This window comes from Ochotona princeps, chromosome 16 (genome assembly GCF_030435755.1).
Source record: "Ochotona princeps isolate mOchPri1 chromosome 16, mOchPri1.hap1, whole genome shotgun sequence".
Lineage (NCBI taxonomy): Eukaryota > Metazoa > Chordata > Mammalia > Lagomorpha > Ochotonidae > Ochotona > Ochotona princeps.
The window spans coordinates 56,831,780-56,846,162 of record NC_080847.1 but is presented as its reverse complement, the minus strand read 5'-3'; the positions used below and the strand labels follow the sequence as shown (position 1 = coordinate 56,846,162).

At 68.1% G+C, this 14,383-nt stretch overlaps 1 protein-coding gene across 3 annotated transcripts; it reads right to left on the bottom strand.

Moving 5' to 3' along the window:
- Window positions 1–2,317: 2,317 nt before the first annotated feature.
- U2AF2 (U2 small nuclear RNA auxiliary factor 2) lies at window positions 2,318–14,065 on the bottom strand. Of its 3 annotated transcripts, XM_058674909.1 has the most exons (13): window positions 13,221–14,062; window positions 11,234–11,351; window positions 10,894–11,029; window positions 10,059–10,103; window positions 9,766–9,869; window positions 9,366–9,517; window positions 8,103–8,219; window positions 6,818–6,956; window positions 4,866–4,945; window positions 4,516–4,638; window positions 4,185–4,271; window positions 3,824–4,072; window positions 2,318–2,565 (listed from the first exon to the last, which is right to left on the bottom strand). In XM_058674909.1, exons 5-13 carry the CDS (start codon window positions 9,785–9,787, stop codon window positions 2,431–2,433), a joined length of 1,104 nt encoding a protein of 367 aa, XP_058530892.1. In that variant the 5' UTR covers window positions 9,788–9,869; window positions 10,059–10,103; window positions 10,894–11,029; window positions 11,234–11,351; window positions 13,221–14,062; the 3' UTR covers window positions 2,318–2,430. The 3 variants fall into 3 exon arrangements, with proteins under 3 accessions (XP_058530892.1, XP_058530890.1, XP_058530891.1); XM_058674907.1 differs by lacking the exon at window positions 11,234–11,351 and having other exon boundaries at window positions 13,221–14,063; XM_058674908.1 differs by lacking the exons at window positions 10,059–10,103; window positions 11,234–11,351 and having other exon boundaries at window positions 13,221–14,065.
- Between the last annotated feature and the right edge of the window lie 318 nt (window positions 14,066–14,383).

The following is a 14,383-nucleotide window of genomic DNA, read 5'->3' as shown; positions in this document are numbered from 1 at the left end:
CGGCGCAGCCCAGGGAGCCTGAGACTCTGCCCCACCCCCACCCTTCACTCCTCCTCTTCCTCCCTCCGGCTGCCCCAGGGGCTCCAGCCCCACCCTGGACTGCACAAAGGCCACCAGGGCCACAGCCTGAGCTGACCAGGCAGGCTGGTGTGTCTCACGCTGACGTTCCTGACTGCAGGGCTACCGGATCCCACCGCCTGCAGGCAGTGACCACGTGTGGCTGCTGGCCCAGGAAACCCACGCCACACACAACGTGGGAACAAAGTGGGAAGAGGCAAGGATGACGGATACCCCTCCCCAGCAAGGGTTTAGGGGAACTGCGGCGCCCAGAGCGGCCAAGGAGAGAGCCAAGGCTGAGGAAAGGCTGAGATAAGCACGCGCAGCGGAGGTGGGCGTCCCCAGGGGATGAGGCGTCCCCAGGGCCGGGGGTGGGGGAGATAACAGGGTCGCCCAACACCACTATCTCAGCCAACACTGTGCGTGGGGACCTGTGGGGACCGGGACGCCCAGATAACGCTGCCAAGGTCAAGGCAGCCGAGGCCCGGCCACCTCACACAGCTCCAGCTAACCTGCACGCTCACAGCCAGGGAAGACAAACCCGGGAGGACAGCCCCAGTCCGTGCCCAGCCCGTGCCCAGCCCGTGCCCGGTCCAGCCCGGGCGCCTCACGGCTCACCAGCGTGGTCTCCCAGCTCCCGGGTGCATCCACGCCCGCCCGGGGGGCTCCCGCACCTCGTTTCTCAGTGACAACCCCATGGAAACACCCGAGGAACGCAGACTGACCAAGCACCCGAGGGACAGACAGCGGAGGACACCGGCCAGGGACGTGGGGGTGGGGAGATGGACACGGCGGTGCCAGGGAGCAAAGTCGGTGGCCTTGAACCAGGAAGACAGAAGATGCTAACAGGGACGACAGGAGGTCTGGGGCCCTGGCTTGGCCACCTCGGCGGCGGGGCCCGAGTCCACTTGCCGCCTGGCCAGCCTGTTGACTCAGCCGGGAGGGGCCGCCCCGGTGTCGGCTACCACCATCCCCGGCCCGGGGCACGCAGTCACTGAGCCAATACGACAGGGAGAGCCTGCGGGGGACGGGGGACACCGACGGCCGGGGTCACTCCCGCACCCGCGCGCTGCCCGGAGCTCGCAGCACGCACACCCACCCCGAACGGACCCCGAGCCGCCTCCTCACGCACCCGGCACCCGGCACGACGCGCACGCGGACCAGCCAGCCCCGGGGGCCCGACACCGGCCCGGGCCGCCCCTTCCGCGTCGCCAACGCCGACACCGGCCGCGACGCCCCCGGGCGCGAGCGGACCCGGCACCGCCGGACGCCGACGAGCCGCGGCCCGGCCCGGCGCTCACCTCGGCCTCCTCACGCCGGGCTCGGCAGCGGCATGGCGGGTCGCGGGGCCGCGGGCGCGCGCCGATGCACGGAGGAGGCCCGCCGGCCGACGGCCCCGCCGCCCCGGCGCCCGGAGCGGCGAGCAGAGCCGGGCGGGGGAGGGCGACGGCCCCGAGGACGGGAAGCGACCAGAGGCCAGGGACCGGAAGCGGAAGTGGTCCCGCGCCGCACCCGGCGCCTCGGCCCAGCCCTCCTGAGGCATCATTTCCGGCGCGCGGCCCCAGGAACCGGGCGTCCTGACGCCACTTCCGCCCGCTGTCAGTCAGCCTTCTGAAGCCGCGGAGGCCCGCCAACCCCGCTGCCCACGGTCTGCCCGCCCGCCAGCCCCGCTGCCCACGCTCTGCCCGCCCGCCAGCCCCGCTGCCCACGGTCTGCCCGCCCGCCAGCCCCGCTGCCCACGCTCTGCCCGCCCGCCAGCCCCGCTGCCCACGGTCTGCCCGCCCGCCAGCCCCGCTGCCCACGCTCTGCCCGCCCGCCAGCCCCGCTGCCCACGCTCTGCCCGCCCGCCAGCCCCGCTGCCCACGGTCTGCCCGCCCGCCAGCCCCGCTGCCCACGCTCTCTGCCCACCCGGCTGCCCACTGCCCGCCCATGCTCTGCCCTGCCACCCCACCCTCCGAGACGCCCGCAACCCCCGGGAACCGTGGACACTGGACACAGCAGCTCCGTCAAATAAAATACAACAAAATGTTTAATGAGCAAATTCGTCTTAGCAAATATGAAACTGCCACAGAGGAGGGACGGGCCACGGGGCCGGGGGCGGGAGACTAGAGGTCGGTCAACTACATAAGAAACGGGCGCGTCGGGGCAGCGGGCTGGGAGGGCCAGACAACGAAATTCCAAAGTTTGGCCGTAAAATATAAACAGGCTGTGTTCCTACTGGGGGAGGGGCTGCGGCGCCCCCCGCCCTGTCTGCGCCCCCCGCCATTCCAGTTGCTGCCGGCTGTCCCGGCGGTCACTCGGCTGCCCATCGTCTTCGCAGGGAAGGGGTGGGGGGCGCCCAGTCAGCCCGGCCTCGCTCCTCCCGGGCCGCCTCTACCAGAAGTCCCGGCGGTGGTACGAGTCGGGGTCGCAGTACTTGGTGACAACCACTCTGTTGGCGAACTTGCGGCCAGTCAGCCCCTGCATGGCCTTCTGGCAGTCAAACACCGAGGTGAACTCCACGAAGATCTGGGGGACAGGAGGCAGGGCTGTGACCAGGGAGGGGCAGGGGGACTGGACACAGCGACGCAGCGAGGACCCCCCAAGCCCACCAAGCCCAGGGCAGCGGGGCAAGGTCAGGACCCTTCACAAATAGCCTCTAAACCGCAGGCAGTCTGGGCACACGCGGTCAGAGGGCCTTCAGTTCAGGCTAACCTGGGAGTGCAGCAATGGCTAGGGGACACGGGGCCTGACCCTACGGCACAGTGAGACGACACTGGCTGTGACCAGGAGTGTGGAGCAGGGGCCCGGGAGGGCACAGCCCTGCTGCACAGGGGACAAACAAGCCTCCCCGTCAGGGAGCCAGTGCAGCCACGCCCCAGACCAGCCGGCCCAGCCGAATGCTCCCTGCACACTTCACTGCGCCGTGGGCCCGCACCGACCCCCACACCCCTGACGCCGCCCCGGCCCTCCCGGCTCCCCATCCTGTGGCTGCTCATGAACTACTCCGTGGGAGCTGTGCAGCCTGGTGCACCTCTCCTCAGCCACACAGCCCCCGGCGCCCACGGCAAGGAGGGCCGGCTGCAGCTGCCAGGCCGCTCAGCCCTGCCACCTCCCCGGACACCCACTGCCATGGGCCACAGCTCCTGCCACCCCTAGGACACTGCCTGCCTGCAAAGCAGCTCCACGTCCTCTCCTCAGCTGCAGGCCACCGTGTGCAGGCCCCAGAAACTGGGCGAGCACGGTGCCTGGAGGGCCTCCCCTAAGGGCTCGGAGACCCACTTGCAGGAACCTGCGGCGCCCCCTTTCCCCCGTGTACAGGCGCCGGCCCAGACTGCCTGGACAAGGACACTTGGTACAGCCCGCAGCTGGCGGGCACTCTGCCTGCCCAGGCCCACCAGTACGCGGGCAGTCCCCTCTTGCGTGTTTCTAAGATAGAAGGGGTTGGAAGACCGGGCGCAGGTCGACTGGAGACCACGAGGGCTTCCTTGACTCGACTAACACCCTTCCCCCATCAGGAAACGTCAGGGGTCATCTCTGTCCCCCGCGCTGCTGTGGTCAACCAGCAGGGAGGGGAGGGCCACCTCCCTCCCGCCCCCACCGTGCTCACAGGGGGCAGGGCAGGTCTTTCCCTCGCCCACCCAGAGACCTGCCAGGGTCTGCAATCCCCCCACCATGCTCACTCTGCAAGCAGGCGCTGCGCCGACAGACCCACAGCCCTGCACACCCGCCACGCAGCCCAGCCTGCAGGCGTCGGCCCGGGGCAGGCCGGGGCAGGGCAGCTCACCTTCCCGCAGCCGGGCACCTCGACGCCGTCCACCGGCCGGGGGATCTCGATGGACTTGACCAGCCCGTACTTGCTGCACTCGTCCCGCACGTCCTCCACGATCTCCTCGTACTCCTCGTCGTCCAGCAGCTCCTCGGGCAGCACCATGTTCATGAGGCACAGCACCTCGGTCGGGTGGCCGCCCATCTGCACCTGGGAGCTCATCAGGCCCGGCACTTGCAGGGTCACCGGCGTCTGGTTGATGGTGCTCTGTGGACAGAGGGCCCGGGTCAAGGGGCGCAGGTCCCCCCAGCTGGGCAGAGCTCAGGAGAACCTCCCCCGGGGCCTCTAGCCAACAGAAGTGACGTGCCAGGGAGCTCACCAGCGTGGCGTTCTTGGCTCCCACACTCGCCCTCTGCACCAGCAGCTTCTTATCCCCGAGCTGCATGCCGTTCAGCCCCGCGATGGCCTGGGGGGGCCAGGGAAGAAGGGGTGCAGGTCAGAGGCCAGCAGCCTGACACCTCCCCCAGCCCAGAGCGCTGGTGGGGGATGAGGCCAAGCCAAGGAATCAAGAGTCCAGAAGAAGCCAAGACGGAGGGAAGGGGCGAGCCGCCTCCCGCCCAGCCCAAGGAGACTTCGGCGTGGAAATAGCGCAGGGCGGGCAAGGGCGGGCGAGGACGGGCGCAGCAAGTGGCCGGGGCCCTGGGGCTCACCTGGTCCGTGACGTTGATGTCCACGTACTCACAGAAGGCGTAGCCCTTGGAGAGCCCCGTGGCACTGTCCTTGACCAGGTTGAAGGCCTTCAGAGGCCCGAAGGAAGTGAGCAGTTCTTTAACCTACAGCACACGCAGAGGCCATCAGGGCCCAAGCAGAGGCCGGGGCGGGAGCAGGGGAGGGCCGGGCAGGAGGCCAGGGAGGGAGCAGGGGAGGGCCGGGCAGGAGGCCGGGGGCGGGAGCAGGGGAGGGCCGGGGCGGGAGGCCGGGGTGGGAGCAGGGGAGGGTAGGGGAGGGCAGGAGGCCAGGGCAGGAGCAGGGGAGGGCCAGGCAGGAGGCCAGAGCTCACCTGGTCATCGTTCAGGTAGTTGGGCAAGCCCCCAATGAACAGCTTGTGGGCAGAGTCAGGGACCACTGTGGATACAACTCCTAAGGCGAGAAAGGAGAGGACTCAACGCTGTGCCAGCTCACGCCCCCACGGCCCCGGCACAGCGATGGTCCCCCCTGCTCCCACGTCCAACCTGACAGACACACCAACAGCTGGGACCAACCACGTAGGCTGTGCCTCTGCATGGGGCAGGGTTCACACCCCAGCAGCATCCCTAAACTGGGTGCACACCCTAACAAGCCACCTGCAACCCTGGAACCCCGCAGACCACGCCGGCCCAGGACGTGCTGCTGAGACCCACAGAACCCCTTTCCAGCCCTGAGACCTCGCCAAGTCTCCCCGTTAACTTTCCGCTTCCCGGTCCCGAGGAACTAGGAGCCTACCCAGAGGCAGGCAGCATCAACGGGGTGCCCACGAAGGCTGCGTGTCACAGAACAGGCATGTGAGCAACTGAGCTCCGCACCCCAAGCCTGCCCTTGGCCTCGCTAAGCTACCAACTGCCACGTGGGAAACCTGGGGAGCTCAGGGTTCGGGCCTGGCCCAGCTCTAGTCAGGCGACCACGGAAGCAGTGCACCAGGGAAGGTAAGATCTTGCTCGCTCACTGCCTCCCTCCTCCACACACCCACTCCATTCTCCTCTTCAGATAAACCTTCTGGAGGAAAGGACCCAGAGCCCGTGCCCCCTTGCCACACCTCCCACTCCATCCTCATCCCGGGAGGAGCACAAAGACAGGGAGTGAGCCACCCAGCCAGGGCATGGAGGAGGGCAAGGAAAACCCAGTTATCTCCCTGGCACCACCAGACGCCTGGGGGAAGCAAGAGCAGCCATGCCGGGCAGGGGTCCGGCGATGCTCCCTGCAGCCTGGGCACGCACCACAGGCCGTCACCACAAAAGGAGGAAACTGAGGCACAGGGACCCAAGACTTGACTCAAACACATCTCCCCAAACAGATCCACAGGCTAAGGGGCTCCCCAGGCCCCCAGCAGCACAGGTCACACAAAGCACACATCTCCCCACGACCCCACACCAGGGAGGCAGGCACCCTGCTATTCCAAATGAGGTCTGTGGGCCGCAGGCCAACACCTGCCTCCTACAGGAAGACGCTGCCTGTAGGGCCCGCTCTGCTCTGCAGCATCTCCATGGAGACACTGGTGGCCTGCTCTGCTCTGCTCCGCTCCGCTCAGAAGGCCCGCTCCGGATCACCACAGCGGTAAGGAGAGTCCTGCAGCAGCCCCCCAACTCCCAGTCCCACCCCAGGGCAGGAGCTACCCCTCAGAGGTACTCCGCCCTCGGCAAACTTGGTCCCCACCACGGCCACAGCGACAGCAGCCGGGGCCCAGGCAGCCACCTGCCTCGGTGGAAGCAGGCCCTGGAGTCAGCCACCACGCGGGTTGGAGGCGGCCAGCCGGCTTGGACACGTGACTCGCCTCCTGTGCGGCCGTGAACAGCCCGCCCTGGTCACACCCAGGGAGGAACTGGCTGCGCGCCAAGCAGCCTTTGCCCACTTGCACATGCAGGGTGCCTGGACTCCCCAGGGGCCTGTGGGTGGCTCCACAAACCCACAGACTCTTTGGGGCCTCCGGCAGCCCCTACTGCCTCAAGCACCCAGGCACTCCTAAAGGCCCAGTCCTCAAGTCCTCATGTCCCCGGGACAAGAAACGCATGTCAGAAAGAAGTGTCATGAGGCCCACGTGCGTCAGCCGTGCGGTAGCTTCAACTCCCAGTGCAGCTCCGCACGCAGAGAGCACGCTGCAGGGCTGTAGCCCGAGGTCCCCGAGTCCAAGGCCCAGACAGGCCTCTCACCCGCCCCAGCAGGCTGGAGCAGCTTGGCATCCTCCAGCAGGAGCGCAGCCACAGCCCCGCTGCAGGCGCCACCTGTACCACACTGAGCAGCACAGGCAGCCCCACTCACCAGGCACGTAGACAGAGGGGTTCTCCGACATGCCGGGCAGCGGCTGGTAGTCATGAGGCCTGCGGATCTTTAGCGACTGTCCCTGGAAGATGATGCCATCGAAGGCCATGGCCTGGGTGGTCTCGTCCACTGAGCGGAACTAAAGGACAGAAGTGGGCGGTGGGGGATGAGTCAGGGAAGCCCAGCTCCGGGGCTGGCCTCCAGCGGCCCATGTCCCCCCAAGAGCAGACACCAGCACGCACCAAACCACAGGCTGGGGCGGCTCACAAAAGGGGCCAAACGCAGCCCTCACAGCAACCGAGCCCCACTTCCCAGCCTGCAGGGCTCCAGGGCCAGCCTCCACCTGCAAGGCCAGCACCCCAGCTGGGCACCAATTTGAGATCTAGACACTCCACTTCCCACCCAGCTCCCTGCTCGCAGGCCTGGAAAGGCAGTGGGAGATGATCCAGGTGCTTGGGTCACGGAAGGACCCAGAAGCAGCTCTGGGCCCCAGATGCCACCTCACCCAGCCATGGCCGCAGAGCCATCTGGCCAGTGAACCAACAAAGATCTCTCGTCTCTGTAACCCTGCCTTTCAAATAAAAAAAGTAAGTGAATCTTTGGGGGGAAAAAATTCCCGGGGGCCAGAGCCATGGCCTAGTTTATAGTTTAAGCCTCCACTGGACTCTCTTACAGGCACTAATTCGAGTCCTGCTGCTGGAGTTCCCACTCAGCTCCCTGCTGCATAAGAAGATTCAAGAAGCCCGGAAAGCCGTGCCGATACACCCCAGGGGCCAGCGAGCAGTGCCGTGGGTAAAACCACGAAGCCTCATGAGCACAAGTCCAGTCCCGGCAGCTCCCTGCTCGTGGCCTGGGAAAGCCGCAGGGCATGACCCAAGTGCTCGGGACCCTGCACCCGCGTGGGAGGCCTGGAAAAGCTCCTGGCTCCTGGCTTTGGGTCGGCCCAGCTCCGGACTCAGCGGCCACTTGGGGAGTGACCCAGCGGATGATAAGCACATCTTTCCTTCTCTGCCTCTCAAATTAAACTTAGAAAAACAAAATTCTCACATGAAAAGGAGAGACTACAGCTCCAAAACAAACCATGAGCTGCAGAGCAGGGCCAAGGTGCCGTCCCACACTATCAGAGGGGACAGGGAGGCCAAGGGAAGCAGAGGGAGGTGGGCGCACAGCCAGCAAGGCACAGCTGGCCTAGGGGCCAGAGCGGAGGATGAGGCCCCAACCCAAAGAGCCCACGGGACAGCTGTGGCCCGAGGGTGGCAGTCCCCAGCGCGCAGCCCCAGCTCACCTCCAGAAAAGCAAAGTTCTTGTCCTGGTTGATCTGCACAGCCAACACGGGGTTCCCAGGCGCCTGTGTCAGCCCGCCGAGGCGCATCTGGGCGTTGAAGAAGTCCATCATGGCCTCCTGCAGAGGGGATAGGAGACAGGGGGGGGCGGGGAAGGGGTGGAGAGAGGAGGGGAAGGGTGAGAGAGGGAGACACAGAGGGGTTTGGGGGCAAGGGGAGAGGGATGAGGGCGGGGGAAGGGGAGGGGACAGTGAAGTGTGGGTGGGGAACAGATGCGAAGGGGCAGGAAGGTGAGAACGCGGAGGACGGGCGGGGGCGAGACAGCGAGGGACAGCAAGGGACAGCGAGGGACGGCGAGGGACGGCGAGGGACAGCAAGGCAGCAGAGCGGCCGGCGGGACCACGGCAGGGGAGCCACAGGGCAGCCGATCCAGAACACAGGGAGAGACAGACAACATGGAGAAGGTGGCCAGGAGAAAAGAGACAGTGGGGCGACGCAGACAGGAAGCAGGGACCGTGAGAGAACAGGAAGGGCGACCAGGACAGAGCAGAGCAAGGAGACGGGGTAGGGGAGCGGGGGGAGGAGGGGGCGGGAGGGGAGGAGAGAACAGTGATGTGGAGGGACCTGGCCCTGGAGTCCGGGGGCTGGTTTATCAAATGTAGCAAAGTGCAGGTTGAGAAGTCAGAATGGACCTTACTTGCCTTCAACGACGGTAGCAAACTTTGTTGCTACGAGGGATCTCAGCCCCACAATATTTCACTTTAAAGAGAAATGGAAACAGCTCTTTGATCTGGGGGTTCTCAGGGGGTGCCCCGGGAAGGGGTGGGGGAGAGGGGTGGGCGAGGTGGGCGAGGAGGTAGGGCAATCAAAACAAGATCAGCGACCGTGGGAGGGATGTGGGAGGACGGGACAGCCGGCACAGAAGGAGAGGGTGTCAGAAACACCAGGGCACGTCGTGTGTGTGTGTGTGTGTGTGTGTGTGTGTGTGTCCGCGTCTCCCTCTCTGTCTCTCTCCGACACGTAGGTGTGACATGTTGGTACGTTTGCGCTCGAGCCCTGGGGCGCCGCAGGAGGGTGTGGAAGGGACAGGGGAGGGGGAAGAGGAGGGAGGGAGGGGCCACCCCCAGCCCGGCCCCTGGCTGGCTCAACTCCATCCGTCCGTCTGGGAGGGGGCCGGGGGGTCTCGCAGGAACAGAGTCTGACCCGTGCAGGTTGGGGGAGGGAGTGGGGGGGAGTGGGAGAGGGCAGGGCAGAGGGGGCAGTACCTCAGTGATGCCAAAGGGAATATTGCCCACGTAGAGACGCCGGGCCTGTCTTGTCATCTGGCTCCCAACCACGGGCACGGGCGTAGGAGTCACGGCCAGACCGTCAGGGGTCATGGTGGGAAGGAGGGCGGTGGCTGGGATCTGGCCCGCGGCTTTCAGGGAGGCAAAGAACGACGACACGTCAGGACAAGCTGGCACTGGCCCAGGGCCCACCGCACACACACTCCGCGGAGACTCGGCCGGGCGGGAGGCCCCCCAGGAATGACTCCCAGCAGCCACCTCCTGCCCACAGGCTGATGGGGGTCTCGGGGACTTCGGGGCACCTCCTCCAGCGGACGGGAGCCTGACAAGGCTGTCCCCCAGCCCGAGCACCCTGCACGCACCCCCAAGCCAGGCCCACCTTGCATGGCCTTGTACTGCATGGGGGTGATGTGTTCGAAGCCGGGGGGGGGCACATCCCAGTACTTGCGAGCCTTCTTCTTCTTCTCCCGGCGGGGGGAGCGGCTGGGGGGAGAGCGGGGGGGCGCCTCGGTCTGACCACAGTGGGCCTGGGGATCCCACCCAGAAGCCCCTCCCAGGCTCGCCTAGGCCGCCCCCAGGCCTGGGAAGGGCTGCAGGGCCAGGGCCGGGTGCGGGCAGGGCAGGGGACACAGGGTGGGCACCGGGACGGAAGGGGCAGGAAGAGACGCTCACATCAATCCACCGTGCTCCTCTTTAGCGCCTCTGGTCAAAGGTTTGCTGGGGGGGGAGGGAAAGGTATGGGGAGGGGTGACTGGGGACCCTCGACTTCCCCACATGCCACACCCCCCCGTCACTGAGCCCCAAGACCGGGGTAGGGCCGAGCAGCCCACGCTGCAGGCAGGCCCAGCCCTGCCACTTCCCCCGAATGCTCCCAGCCCCGGAAGGGGGAAGAGGAGAGGAACAGGGCGGGCAGCGCATCTCCAGACACCGGGGCGAGGGGCTGGAAGGCCATCTCCCACCCAGCCCCTGGCGGGGGCAGGGGTGCACAACAGAGGCGGGAAGGGCAGACAGGCCTGCCCGAGGCCCAGTCACAGACAGCCCCATCCCAACGGCCCCTGGCACTGGAGGCAGAGCCCAAAGCCCCGGGCTTTGCCGGGCCGGCTGCCATGGCGACGCGACGCAGCACAGGCCCTAGCTGTGTGTCCACTCAGTGCTGGCGGCTCCACCTCCCAGCCAGGCCCCGCCAGGCCCCGCCAATGCAGGAGGAAGACAGAGAAAAACGGCCCACTCAAGTATTCGGCCCCTGAACGCACAAGGGAGGGTTCAGGCTAGAGCTCCAGCCTCAGAGCTTCGGCCCGGACCAGCCCAGCTGCCCAGCCGCTTGGGGCAGTGACCGTGGGTAGACGCACCCTCGCCCACCGCCCGCTGTCAAGAACTCGCCTTCTGAAAAAACACCAACCCCCCGAGAGCTCTCAGAGTCAGGGCCAAGTACACACCAGGGCCTCAGGCCCTGAGGAGCCTGTCCCGGCCAGCAGCCCCAGCACGCAGCGTCCCCAGGCCCTGGTACCTTCGCCGCCGCCTGTCCCGGGATGCGCTCCGCTGGTCTCGGTTGCGCCGGTCCCGGCTTCGGCTCCGCCGCTTGCGATCCCGGCTGCGAGAGCGGCTGTGGCTGCGCTTCCGGTGCCGGTTCTCCTTGTCCCTCTCTGGGCAAGCGGACAGGAGGGAACCGGATGAGCGAGGGAAAGGGGTGCAGCCCAGCCCACCCTGCACGCTGGTGGCTACGCCCCAAGACCCGGGGAGGCCACCCCCAAGGGAAGGGACTCCAAGGAGGTGTGAGCACAGGCCTCCTGGGTCCCCCTGAGGGCCGGGGGGAACAGGGCCTGGAGTGCCCCCGGCGGGGGAGATACCTGAGGACGCTCAGGAGGAGCGGAGGAGCCAGAGAAGACAGAGCAGCTGGCTCCCGGTCCCCCTCGAGGGCTGAGGGGCCTGACCCAGGGTCGTCCCTGAGAGGGGCAGGGCTAGAGGCTGGGGAATCAAGAGACCCAATGATGTTTTCCTGAAGGGACCCAAGAACCCCTCAGGAAAGAGCTGTGCAACCAGCTGGCACCCACAGTCCCCCAGTCGACCAGGATCAGGTGCCAGGCGCGACTGGATATCCCCAAGCTGCAGGACACTCAATGCCATCCCTTCATGCAAGGCGAGTCACGCGGGCACCCGGCCCGGAGAGGGGCTTCCAGGAGCCCCCCGCCCTCATCAGCCCCAGGACCTGCAAGGGCCGGGCAGAACAGTCTCCAACCTGCCCCGGCCCCTCATGTTGGCCCACACGGGCCGCTGCCCTGCAGACGCGGCTGTCGGCCCAGCGAGCAGCCCCGCTGTCCCCACGCACGCTCTCGCAGCGCCACAGCCCGGCTCGGGCAGTGCTCCTGGACACTACGGCTGCACCCCCGCGACCCATGAGCAAAGGAACTTCCAACTGCGCTGATTCCACAGCCACGAACGCTCCCGGACAACCAGGCAGAGGGCCAGCCTGCTGGGGGGAGCAGCCTCCTGCACACTCAGCCAGATTACTCCCCAGCTCCGGAAAGACAGCGCCCGGCGTGCCTAGCAGCTGAGCCAGCACGGAAGGGCAGGCCGCGGGCCCTGCCAGGAGGAACCCTACGTCCCGCAGGCCAGCCACACGCCAGGGTCCGCCTACACACCGCAGCGCCATCTCCTTCTTAACACCAGGATCACAGACCCAGTGGGACAAGGCAGCAGCCTAAGACATCGGAAATTAGGAACTGGGCGCCGGCCTGCCAATAAAGGCATACAGCAGCCACGTGGGCACAGCTTCTGCCCCTCACTGCCCGGGGCCGCCAGCACCCAGCTGCCCACCCGGGCCGGCCACCGCCGCAGCCCACAGCAGCTCCCCTGGCCAGCGCAGGCCAACTCCACCGGCCTTCCAGGTCCAGCCCAGCACGGCCCCGGGCAGCTCCCGGCAGCACCAGCACAGCCCACCCAGCCCAGGGCGGGGAGCCCGTCACGTTAGCATCGCCCAGAATAGCTCCATGCCCTCGGATGCGCCTGCCCCGACTCCTCCCCAAAAACCCTGTCTACAACACGCGACGTGAGACCAGAGCCGGGGGCGGAAGACGGGAGCGCACAAGGCCGCTGCCTGCACTCCAGGCACTCCCCGACTAGGCCTCCCAGGCCGGTGAGACACACGGCCGCGGGGCGCCCCAGCCGTGTCCTGCAGGCTCGGCACCTGCTGCCCGTCCAAGGCCCCGGGGACCAGCCCGCCTCGCCCCTCGCTCCCACAACGGGGACCGGCGTCGCCCCTGCCCGCCCTCAGTGGGCCCCCGGCCCTCGACTCCTGCTCCCCCGACCTCTTGCTCTAGAGTTCTAGATTCCTGCTCCCCTGGACCCTCGGCCCTCGCTCCGCCGGCCCTGGACTCCTGCTCCCCCGGACCCCTCAATCCCCGGTCCCCTCGGCCCTCGCTCCCCGGTCCCCGACCCTCGCACGCGGGGAAGGGGTCCACCCACGCCGTCGCCGCCATTTTGAAACAAAGGGGGTGTGGGGGGACGGCGGCCGAGCACGGCCGGAAGCGGAAGTGCCGCCGCGGCAGAAGAAGCGCGGACTAACAGGACGCAACGCTTTAATCTCCGCCGCCCGGGGCCAGGGGGCCGGCGGGGCCGCGAGAGCGCGTGCGCACCGCCGCCGCGCCCACGTGGGCGCGCAGGGCCGCGCGCATGCGCCCCGCCCGGCCCGTCGGCGCGGCAGGCGGTCACGTGGGCGGGCTGTGGGGGAGGGGCGGCGCGCGGAGGACCGGGACCCGAGGAGGGAGACGGCGGGGCCCGGGAAAACGGGGCGAGCAGCCGGCCCCGCAGCCGCCCCCGACGCCGCGCGGCCCTCACCTTGTTTGTTCTCGTTGAGCTGCCGCTCGAACTCGTCGAAGTCCGACATGCTGAGGCGGCCGCGTCGGGCCCTGTGCAGCGCTCGCCTCGCCTCGCCTCGCCGCCCGCCCGCTCCGGCTGCTTCGGCTGCTTCCGCCGCTAGCTTCGGCTACTTCCGGCCGCCGCCGGCGCCTCCCCGCTCCTGCCTAAGCGAGCCGCGGCGGCCCGGCCCCGCCCAGGCTCCGCCCCCTCGGCCGGCCGGCCCCGCCCACCCGAGGCGCTTCGGCAAAGTCCGGACGGGTCGGCCGAAGGGCGGGCTGAGGCGGCTTCGCGAGTTTCCGCCGCCGTTCGGGCGTTTCCGTGGGTCCGACGAGCTCGGCTCTTTCCGACAATCCAAACCGTCCCCGTGTAGACTCCTGCGCTGGGCCCTCTCTCCCGGCGGTCCTAACCGTCCCGGGGCTCCGGCCTTCTCTCCAAGGATTCGGTGCTCACTCGATAAACGCAATCACGAGCTTCGGCTCTTTCCGGAGGTTCCACTCGGCCCCTCCGACTCCTTCCACCCCGCCTCCGAAGGCCTGGCTCCCGCAGGCCGCTTCGGCTTTGTCCGCCTGCGCTTCGGCTCCTTCCGGCTTCGGGAGCCGAGAAGGGAAGGAGGGAGGGCGGAGGCGAGCGGGCTGGGAAGCCGATCCGGGAGAGGGGGCGGGTCCGGGCGCTCAGCACCGGGCTCTGCCGACGGGAGAAGAGAAGGAAGCGGGGCCGAGCCTCCCGAGGGCCTGAGCGCTGCGCGGGGCCCAGGCGGCCGGCGGGCGGAAGGCTGCGCGCGGCCGCTGCGGAGGTTGCCAGCGCGCTCAGTGCGCCTGCGCGGCGTGGGAGCCCGGGCGCCGGGGCGGCCTTCTGCGCCTGCGCGGCGTGGGAGCCCGGGCGCCGAGGCGGCCTTCTGCGCCTGCGCGGAGGCCGCCCGGGGGCGCGGACCCTCCCAGCCAGATCCGAGAGCGGGTGGGGGGGTTAAGTTTCAGAGAGCCCAGGGCGCGTGCGCGGGATCTGGCTGGCCTCTAGCGAGAAGTCGGAAACTCGCGACCGTTAAGCCTGACCGCCCCCCTGGTTGTCTTGGCAACGGTTTGGGGGACGCGCGGCTTCCGGGACCCGTGACGTCACGCCGCCGCTCGGCGCGCCCCCCGCCCGGA

Excerpts from the sequence above, each read along its gene's own strand:
- U2AF2 (XM_058674907.1), bottom strand. The coding sequence starts at position 13,269 with ATGTCGGACTTCGACGAGTTCGAGCGGCAGCTCAACGAGAACAAACAA. Across the intron at positions 10,104-10,893 it reads CGGGACAGGCGGCGGCGAAG|CAAACCTTTGACCAGAGGCG; the intron begins GTACCAGGGCCT and ends CTCCCCCCCCAG. Across the intron at positions 9,870-10,058 it reads GAGGAGCACGGTGGATTGAT|CCGCTCCCCCCGCCGGGAGA; the intron begins GTGAGCGTCTCT and ends CTCTCCCCCCAG.